Raw genomic sequence first — 10,317 nt, forward strand, 5'->3', positions numbered from 1 at the left:
GAGTCACCGAATATCTAGGTGGCTAAAGATCGAATTGACACGAATGCTTCCAAATACCCAGATATTCGATTTGTACCCACCCCTATTTACGAATACAATTTTATTTTCTTTATATGTAAAAAATGACTAATGTCAAAGCCTTTTTTATTTTAAATTAATTTTAATTTTATTTTTCATGTATTATTTTGAACAAAAATGTCATTTAATATTAATTAACAATATATTTATATATATGTCAACTATTTTTATATACTTTTTACATACACATACATGTGCACCTTGATGTGAGCACCTTGTAACTAAGTATTCACCACAATTGAAGTATCTAATTTTTTTGAAAGTTGAAATATATTTTCTTAATGTTTCTTTCACTACCGACCAAATTGTAGTGAAATGATTTGTCTTAATAATTTTTTTTTTATTTTTCTTAAACTATTACCTATTTAGAAACTATAATATAAAACTATTCGTTCGACATGACGACTATCTAAAATTCATAACATGAAAATAAATAAATAATATTAATTTTTTATTTTTACCGGAAATAAACCAAAAAATCAAACATAACCGAATAAATTAAAATGATTATTAATTTAAAATAATAGTTATATTTTAGAAGATTAAAAGCAAAAAAAAAACACTTAAAACGAACCAATATCCAGATTAAACAGATTTAATATATTTTTATTAAAAAAAACGAAACTAATAATCATATTCCGCGCAAGGCGTAGGTTATTACCTAGTGTCTCTTGTTTTGTATGTAATGTTTCTTGCACTTCATGGAAATTTTCATTTGTTTTGTATGTAATGTTTCTTGCACTTCATGGAAATTTTCATTAAATTTGTAATTTTATGTTTTATGGAACTTCATGTCCTTTGTATTCATTTCTTATCTTAAGTCTCCACACTTAATTTCACAATGTTTGACTTTTAACCTTTTTTACCTTAGGTTAGCTGTCCAGTTTTAGAGCATCATTATCCCAAAACCCCTTAAAAGGTCTCTTAATTAATTTTTAATAGTTTTTAAAGTGTAAAAGTGAGTTAAAAGACTTAAAAAAAGATTTGAACATTTAAATGGTTTAATGCAAGTCTCTTGATTATGGGCTCTTAAAAAAAAATTATAAAACACTTTCATTACAACAAATTTTACCACAATGCACAATAAAAAAACTTCAAATTGATCAATGATATTGAACTAACCAATAGCTCTTGGTTTCTATGTGGAAAAGGAAGCGATGAAAGCGTGTACTCGAGCAGTGTCCAGATGAGTACGGCAAAGGCAACTATTAAACCGATCCGGGGAAATGTCAGTCCCTTCCTCGCGGAGATTGAAAGAACGTAGCAGACAACTGGAAGCCATTCCTGATACTCTTCCCCAAGATGACCAACCTGATCAGAAACAAACAAAAAAGTTCATTTTCATCAATAAAAGGTTACTTTTTCCTGTCGATCTAACATGAAGTACACTCAAAACGAAAATGATATCTTAAGGAACAAATCAAATTTCCTTGAATATCTACTGAACTGGAGAATATAGCATATAGCAGATTTAGAAGAAAGAGCACAGAGGACACATGTTCCAGAGAGAGAAGAGAAACTAATTATCAATCACCATACCTTAAAGCGTGACCCGATGGAGGAAATTTGGTTTTACTTGATGTTTCTCCTAAAGAAGAACATCACCGTCGAAGGATCGTAGAGCTCGTACATGGTGTTGAAGTGTGGAACCTATGCTTGAAAGTGGTGGTGATTGGTTCAGTAATAACCAACCACATCCACAAGATCTCCAGATGCTGCAGCTGGGAAGCTCCGTCCCTGACTTCTTATCTGCTCGGTCGCTTCTACCGCCGGAAAACAACAACCCACCGCCCTTATGCGGCGGCGGAGGTGGGTGGAGCTGGAAGGGGTTTGGGAGTCGAGCGAGAGCAGACCGAAAGTTCTGAAGCCTCTAGAGGTGTTGGCATCGTCTGGTGCGCAGCCTACTCTGTTCCAGAAGCGTGCGGCCATGCGTCAGAGCTCTGGAAGCAAGATGGGGAACTCGGAGAGCTCGGGGATGATGGAGATATGGATGAGACTGGGGTTGAGGTTTCAGGGCTCAACTACCGGTGATGTCCACCGCAAAGTTCTTGATCGTCTCAGCAACAGATGCAAGCACCTCATCCATCTTAATTAAAAGAAAATCAAAAACCCACTAGTGACTAAAATTTCCAAACAATTGACGCAAAAAAGATGGCCAATTCGAAATTGACGTACCACAGATCGAATCAAACAGAATCAAAATTCAAGATCTATAAAGTTAAAAAGAGGAAGAAACGATTCGCATACCCGAAGCTCTCTCCTCCGCAGCTTCGTCTCATCTCTCCTCTGCAGCTTATCGTCTCCTCCGCAGCTTCATCTCTTCTCTTCGTGCCGTCTTCGGATTGGAGGTTCCAACCGGGAGAGAACTTTCCCGAGAGAGAGAGAGAAACACTCTGACCTCTCAAACGCTTACGCGTATCAACAAGAAACGCCTCTTCCTTCCTGACCCGAATTAAGACACATTCTTCTATAATTATGTATTTTTTTTATTTATTTTTTAATCCAAAATACTTCAAGAGACGTCCAGGATTATCCGGAGGGGAAATGAGTTTTTAGCGGGGTTTTTAGGTTGGGGAGCCACAAAAAAGAAAAAAATCGGTTACATGAAAGTCAAAATAAAGATCGCTGTTTGGTGAGTTTTTGATCTGTTTGCGGGCCCCACTGACACGTGACGGCTCGCAATTGGTTGGTCTTTAATTTTTTCTTTTTTTTTTACTCAGACAAAAAAAATAAAAAATAAAAAAATAAAATAAATCTCATGTGGGTTTCAGCGTTAATCTTGCTCTTAAGGCACGGCGATAATGATGCTCTTAGTTTTTACCCTTTTGGGCTGGCTTTTTGACTGCTACCACAAATTTTAACTAAATCTTCTAATTTTAATAGAGAAAGAAACCAATTTTCTATCCCTTTGATGTCATTAAATTAGTTCAATCACACCATATAAAAGAAAGATGTTCCAACGAAGTTTGACTACTACAGTTCGTTTTGTTCGTAGGAGAAAGAATCAGTCCATTTCAGTGGCGTTGGGTCAACATCAACAATCAATTAACGTCCCACAAAATTCATTGACCGCTTGTTCCATGCAGCAGTCAGGTTAGCGTTTGTCTATCTGTACTAACTATTTGGTTTTGTTTTTGGTTCTCCTACTGCATAATTATCATACAAGAGGAACAGTGTTTCAATTCAATTAAAATACACACTAGTTATTGGATACGCACATTTAAATTTGGGAAAACAAGTCAGTACAATAAAAAGGGTAGAGTCAAAAAAGCATTTCGAATGATTTAACCCTACCGTTAAGTGGGAATATAAAAGTTGGGGGGTCATGCTCAGGACATAAAAATATCAGCACGCATTGTTTTCCGTGTCAATCTTTGTTTAACGTTTTCTCCACATTTTTCTTATCGTTTCATATCTTGTATCATTGGTAAATTATTGTTTTCGTTGCATACTAGCTACTAAGTTCAAGATATTTTTCTTCAAATGCAATATCCATAGTAAATTAGACGCCAAGCTTGTCACATTTGACTCACTGTGATCCGAGACAGATTACAGTAAGCCAACTATAAGTAGTTTTGTTCAACAAGAAAAAAAAACTATGAGTAGTCAATTAAAATGCAATTCATAGTTAACAATTCTTTATAGAACAATAAAATTATAGAATCTATATATAAACTAGGTTGGTCTCACCTTGAGTCTGTCGTATGTGTGTATAACAACACCGTATATTTTGTCCCAAAAAAACAACGTTGATATATGGAGATCTGGCAATTATACTTTTTTTTAACAGTATGAAAAAACTATACGTAAATATGCTTTTATCCATGCAGAAATTTTATACATGTTTACATATATTTGGTTAACGAATATCAATAGAGGATCATGCACCCACACAAGACAGTCTGACACACAGATTCGTACAAGAAGACTGTAAAAGAAAAGGAAGCTCCTAAAAATATGAGAAAAAGAGTATTCCGGAAGTTTTTTTTTTTTTTTTTGTTAAGTATGTTAATTTCATTAACTGGTAATGACACAGAGAGATTACAAGAGTTTGAAGAAATCAAATCCTAGAAATCTAAAGCGCTAGTTAAAGCAAATGTGTTAGAGATAGCCACAAAAAAAGGTAAAAAAGACTCTTTAAAACAAACCAAGGTTTAGCCACACTCTCTAGAGACATGACTAAAGCTTTGCAGAGTACGAATTTCTAGCAACCATTAAGTATCAGGAGACCACAACATGATCTTGCAACCGGAAACCTGTAACAAGAGAGGCGGTCATTAGAGTTCACAACCGGAGAACAGTCCGAGGCACCGCAGACCATCCCAAAGGCGACTCCAAAAGGAGGACAGGCAAAGCAGGGTTGACTAAGTCCTGGTCCGGCCATCACAACTAGCGAAGTCCACTCCAGACGAAGCTTACTCCAGAAAACGACAAGACCAACTCTCTGAGAAATCCAAACCGAAGCGAAGACGCCAGCAGATAAGCACGAGTGAGATACAGGCTGGCGGAAGCGGAGGTTATACGGCTCGACTCCGGTCCCGGCAAACAAGCAGAGCACTGAAAGATCTGGCAGCTTAGCTTCGAAAAGGGCAGGAAGTGGAAGTCAAATTCTTTCTGAAACTTTGAAATCGGGGGAGGTTTGAGCTCCCATCAACATGCAAAAAGATGAGGGAACCCAACAGAAGGCAGAGACAAAGCAGAGAACTGAAATCCCTGAGCTATCTCGAACCACCTAAGGATCCGAGACCATCCGACGCCATGGTAGTTGTTGTGAAGACATAACGGAAAAGAAGTCTCCGGCGAAGCCCTCAAAACATTGCTTTTCGTCTTAGACCCGAAGATCTACACGGAAAAGTTCTAGCTAGAGCAACCGAAGACAGAGACAGGGGTAGACAGAGGAGGCAGCAAGGCTGACCAGAGACGCAGCGGCAGCGACACACTGAAGCTCCGGCGAACCCTCCAAGGTGAAACTGACCCAGATCCACCGAGAGCCAAACCCTAGATCTACTTTCTAAACGGTGCCTCCTGAAGAGTTCTGAACATCCACGACCTCGCCATCACTCCAGGGAGGCTGGGTACACACCCAGAAACCGGTTTGATTCGCCGGATCCGGCCACTATCCTAACGAAAAACCAGAGGTGATGAAGCAAGGAGGAGGTGGAGAAAACAGAGCTCGATAGGGGTGAGGTTGGATGGAGGGAGCGATTTGGGGTGGTGACCGACGACTAACGACCACCGCCGGCCACCGGAGACGAGGTTCAGACGGTCAGGTTGAGGAGACTGAGGTTTGGTGGGAAGAAAGACTTGAGAGAAACTTCCCCTCGTATTCCGGAAGTTTTACAACGTAGCATCCAGAGAGACACAGATTTGCATGATCAGTTCCTTTGTCAGCAACCTTTTTTTTACTTTTATGAATTATCCTTAGCTTTTACTGTATTATTATAAGACTTTCTTAATTATAATCAATAAACGATAAATCATTATAGTAGTGTTCACTACTCGCTTTGGGATGAGGCAAACCTATATACTATATATAGCCATAAACGGAAATCGAGTATAAAATGATTATAGCTGAAAACATTATATATTCCATGAGATTTAGTTTAAAAACGTATAAAAATTGGACAGTTACACTACACACACGACACGAATTCGTTGAGAGACATAGCAACTTCAGAATCAGACTTACCATGAAACCACATAATACAAAACAAATGACTCACCTGATTATACATAAGTATCGATCTTAAATTGAAGAACCACAAACTCTGATTGCGATACCTTTTAGTTTGTACGTATCAGAATACGTCTCCACCATTATTGTCCCACACACGTACTCTGCATGCATTTGATCATGACCGTTTCGTCGTAACATACATTAATATTAACGATCCAACAGATACACTAAATCTCACAAGAGTTGGTGGTGATCGTTAGAAGAAGGACCCGAGAAATCTGAACTGTTCCAAAGGTACTGGTTTGTTAAGTTCCCAGGAGAAGTCAAACCGGAAACCGGTCTAGACAAGTTAACCAAACCGGAAACCGGTCTAGACAAGTTAACCAAACCGGGTTGTTCTTCCATCTTCACTGGGGCAGCCTGGTAAGCCCTAGAATCAACCATGGAAGTAGATGAAAAAGATATTCCGACGTTGTTTACGATATTTCCACCGTTCTGGAAAGCGTGTAGCCCCGTCGTTGGATCGAAGAGACTGAAGTGGCCCATTAGGCTGCTTGCACCGTTATTGTTGTTGTCATGAATGTTTCCACTAATCGGAGCTGCTATGTTTCGTCCATTTCCGACATGAAGAAACCCTAGATCGTTCATCAAACTCGAACCAATCTCGTGGCCTTGGTTGTTGCCATTAGTGGCAGCTAAATTCAAACCGATACCTCCTAGTTGAGTGAGATTGTGAAGAGTTGGTAAAAACGGGAACTGATAGTTTGTCCTTAGCTGTCCTGAGTTGGAACTTGGATCGTTGACCGTGGAAGAAGACTGTTTGGACAACGAAGATGAAGATTTTGAGTTGCCATTTTTACCCTTTTTGCTATTCTTCCGGCAGCCACCACCCACGGGGACGTTCCTCAGGGCGCCGCCACGTGTCCAGTAGCGGCGGCAAGCCTTGCAGAAGTAACGAGGCTGAGTAAGGTTGTAATTGTTGTAGTAACAGAACTTAGTGTTGATGGAGTCGCATCGAGGACACTTTAGGGCCCCCTCAGGTGGAGGAGCTTTGGCCTGCCTCGCTCTCTCAGCCATGGATCCACCAAGCCTCGCCGGAAGACCACTGGCGACAGCAGCATAGTGGTTGTTAGGGTTAGGGTTTGGTGGGCAAGGTGGAAGTTGTTGAGAAAGTAGTCCGTGGCCGCTCACTAAACTTCCATTCTCGTGAAGCTGATGCTGATGATGGTTTGAATTCGTAGGCTGAAAAAAAGAAAAAAAAATCAATGAAATGAAAATAAAAAAAAAAAGAACCGAGAAAACTCAATTCAACACTGGTATCATTTGTATTTGAAAAGCAAGAAATACCATATATATGTTGAATTTTAAACAAAGCGGGTTACAGAAAAGAAGATGAGAATAAGAATATCTTTTGGAAATGAATCAAAATTATTTCTAAAACGAATCAAATTAAAATATCAATGACGAATTTAAGAGAGAACATTAGTAATGGAAGATCAAAGAATTGAAACCTGTGACCAATTGGATGAGAAAACCATTGTTCTTCTATACCCTTTATTATTTCTTCCTTCTTTAATAAAGTTTGATGGATTTTTAGGGGAAACTTGGTGGGGAATCAAAAAAAAATAAAGGGGCAAAACGAAAGATAGGAAACCAGACGACCAAAGAGAAACGTGAAGAGAGCACAGAATCAAAGAGGATAGTGAGAAGAGAGAAGGAGAACAAAGACAAAATAAAGAGAAGGAAATGCTTTTTTTAACGAGAAAAAGAAAAGGAGTTTCGGTCCTTTTTATGATTCTATACATTTGTATAATTCCCATTCCCATATCCTGCGTATACGCGTCTATAATCATCTTTGTAATTTTTATATGTGATTCAACTTTTTAGGGTTTGAGTGGGGACATTTCTTCGCCTATAAGGCTCCTCTCCCAGACGTCTCTGGAGTCTGGAATAAATATAAATATAGGGAAGAAATTTTTTGAAACTAATACCAAAAAGTTGCATGAAAAGATTATCCAACTATTTTCTCCTCGCTAGAGATAAATCGAATTAGACATGTTGAAACCTAGTAATTTGAGCTTTTAATTAGTGAAGCCAAATAATAGAGTATTGCTTGGAAAACTAATTCAATTTTGTAGACAAGTAAAAGCATATGTTCTTTTTTTTTTGGGTCAAAGGTTTTGATTCATAAATAAAAGAGTCATACAATGTTTTGTAGACAAGTAAAAGCATATGTTCTTATATGTTTGTTTCTCGTGACTAAATGCCCCTCTTGAAAAATAAGCTGTTTATACAGAGAAGGGTAATTATCATTGTCAAAATTAAATGAATATCATCGAACATCTATCAAGGTTCAAGAAGAATCCCAAAAAACATGCCCTTTAAAAAAAAGGATCCCATTTTTTTGCTTCTTTTCCAGTAAAAATACAATATTTTCTTCTTATTTTTCAAAAATCATCACCCGAATTCTAAAATTCCAAAAACAAAAATTATAGGTTTAGGACGAGCTCTTAAATTCGTATAAACAATATTAAAATGAATGATATATGATCTCTCATAACCTAAGTTTTGTGGAATTTTCAAGGTCTATTTGGAACTAAAATTGTTAGTTTATTACAGAAATAAATAAGTTGGGAGTTATCTCTTGACTTTTTGTTTTTGAGGAATTTTAAGTGCATGTATAACTAACAAGAGAAATAAGATATATGACATCTCTATAATTTATATGCCGAGCCCCATATGCCACATCTAAAGCACATCATCATCATTCTCTATTACACTTTTGGTGGGATCTTGTCTATTTATACAGCGAGGAGTGTAAATATATCTGCATTTATTAAATAGAAAATTACTAGAATGTTATAGAAAAGTTGGTTTATTAATAGAGCGTAAATGACAATAAGGATTTTTGGTTAATTTTTTTAATTGAAATTATTTTTAAACATTAAATCTACATCATTAATTAAATATACACATCAACAATGGAGAACAATCAATCATCTCTTTAATTATACAACGTTGAAAAAAAAAACACAACAATACAGCACAACTTCGTCGAATAACTAAATGAACTCTAACCGCCTCTTTCCTGAAATCGTCATCGACATCGTGTTTACTCCCTCTTTCTCGAACTAACTCTTTGTCTTGTCTTCTCCGATATCGTCTTCCCTGAAATCGTCGTCTCCAATCGTTTCTACGAAATATTTTTCGCTGCAATCGCCCGAAATCATCTTCTCTACTGCGTTTTTCGAGTTTGTGGCTGAGTTTTAATTTATGTTGTGGCTGAGTTACTTTTCTTTTACGGCTGGTTTATATATGCATTTGTGGCTGAGTTACTTCCCGCTAATCTCCGAAAACCTAGCTATAAGAAGTGTGCACGAAGAGAAAAAACAAATACATTCAAAAAAACACCCAGATCGGCAATTGTGGGATGTATTTAATTAAGTGTGTTTGTGATTTCATACCCATATTTGGATAATCTATTTTTTTTCGGATCTGAGTGAAAGAGAAAATTGAACAAAAAGAGAATGAAGGAGACGAAAAGAAGTGACGTATTCAGCAGAGACGACACATAGGAGTTCATTGAAGCTTGGATACATGGACGAGTTATCACCGGAATGGTGCAGAAAACCTGTATTTTTGGTTTTCTATGTAAAAAAACATAACTCCCCCATGTATTTTGTGTTTGATGTATGCTATCTTTTCACTACTCAGTCGTGTCGTTTATATATCTCAGCCGTGTCATTTACATAACTCAGCCATACCTCAAACATACCCTAAAATCAGAAAATGTTTAGATAGCTCAGCCGTATCGTTTAGATAACTCAGCCGTATCGTTTAGATAACTCAGCCGTATCGTTTATATAAATCAGCAATACCTCAAACATACCCTAAAATCGGAAAACTGAATTCAAGTATTTTAAGAAGTTATATTGAAGATCATCTTATCAATATCAAGTGAATATAAATCAACTGAATGTGTATAGTTTCTTGAAGTTGATACTTTAACTTGATCTTGAGATATATGTTCTCTTACAATCACTTATACAATTCTTACTTACAAGACTCTAACTTTAATATTTTCTTAAATCTAAACCTCAAATCCTAAACTATAGAATTATAAAGTTTATCTTTAAACATTAAATCCGATATATTTTTATTATTTAAAGTTTAAGGTTTAGGTTTATAGTTTAGAGTTAAACTCAAATTTTAATCATTTTTAAAAAAAATCTTTAATTTAGAATTCCATTTTAAATCTTGATTTAACCCGTAACTATATTCTTTAAATTTAAGCAGTTTTTTAAAAAAAATTGAAAAGAACTAAAATTGAAATTTATATTGATTTTTTCATGACCATTGATTGATTTTAGTCTAAGGGTTCAATATTTTTAATATAAAATTATAATATTTTATAATATTTTAAAATTTAAACTAAAAATATTAAATATAAAATTATAAATTTAAATATTTTCAAAACATTACCTCAAATCATATCTAATTCGAACCTTTAACCCTAAACCCTAAACCACATGCTTTGACCTATACCATAAAACATTAAACTT

At 36.3% G+C, this 10,317-nt stretch overlaps 1 protein-coding gene and 1 long non-coding RNA gene across 4 annotated transcripts; both read right to left on the minus strand.

Moving 5' to 3' along the window:
• Positions 1-1,075: 1,075 nt before the first annotated feature.
• Positions 1,076-2,564, minus strand: LOC106309582. The gene is made up of 3 exons (XR_001263599.1): positions 2,326-2,564; positions 1,618-2,164; positions 1,076-1,389 (listed from the first exon to the last, which is right to left on the minus strand). It is a non-coding gene; the product is annotated as an uncharacterized LOC106309582 (long non-coding RNA).
• Positions 2,565-5,640: 3,076 nt separating this feature from the next.
• Positions 5,641-7,685, minus strand: LOC106312740 (dof zinc finger protein DOF1.1-like). Of its 3 annotated transcripts, XM_013750365.1 has the most exons (3): positions 7,267-7,685; positions 6,140-6,997; positions 5,641-6,109 (listed from the first exon to the last, which is right to left on the minus strand). In XM_013750365.1, the coding sequence occupies exons 1-3, from the start codon at positions 7,606-7,608 to the stop codon at positions 5,990-5,992; spliced, it is 1,320 nt and encodes a 439-aa protein (XP_013605819.1). In that variant the 5' UTR covers positions 7,609-7,685; the 3' UTR covers positions 5,641-5,989. The 3 variants fall into 3 exon arrangements, with proteins under 3 accessions (XP_013605819.1, XP_013605817.1, XP_013605820.1); XM_013750363.1 differs by having other exon boundaries at positions 5,641-6,997; XM_013750366.1 differs by lacking the exon at positions 7,267-7,685 and adding an exon at positions 7,103-7,259 and having other exon boundaries at positions 5,641-6,997.
• Positions 7,686-10,317: the final 2,632 nt, after the last annotated feature.

This window comes from Brassica oleracea, chromosome C8 (genome assembly GCF_000695525.1).
Source record: "Brassica oleracea var. oleracea cultivar TO1000 chromosome C8, BOL, whole genome shotgun sequence".
NCBI lineage: Eukaryota > Viridiplantae > Streptophyta > Magnoliopsida > Brassicales > Brassicaceae > Brassica > Brassica oleracea.

Coding starts and splice junctions, on each gene's coding strand:
- LOC106312740 (XM_013750363.1), bottom strand. CDS start 7,608: ATGATTATAGACGCGTATACGCAGGATATGGGAATGGGAATTATACAA. Junction 6,998..7,266: donor TCTCATCCAATTGGTCACAG/GTTTCAATTCTT, acceptor TCTTTTTTTCAG/CCTACGAATTCAAACCATCA.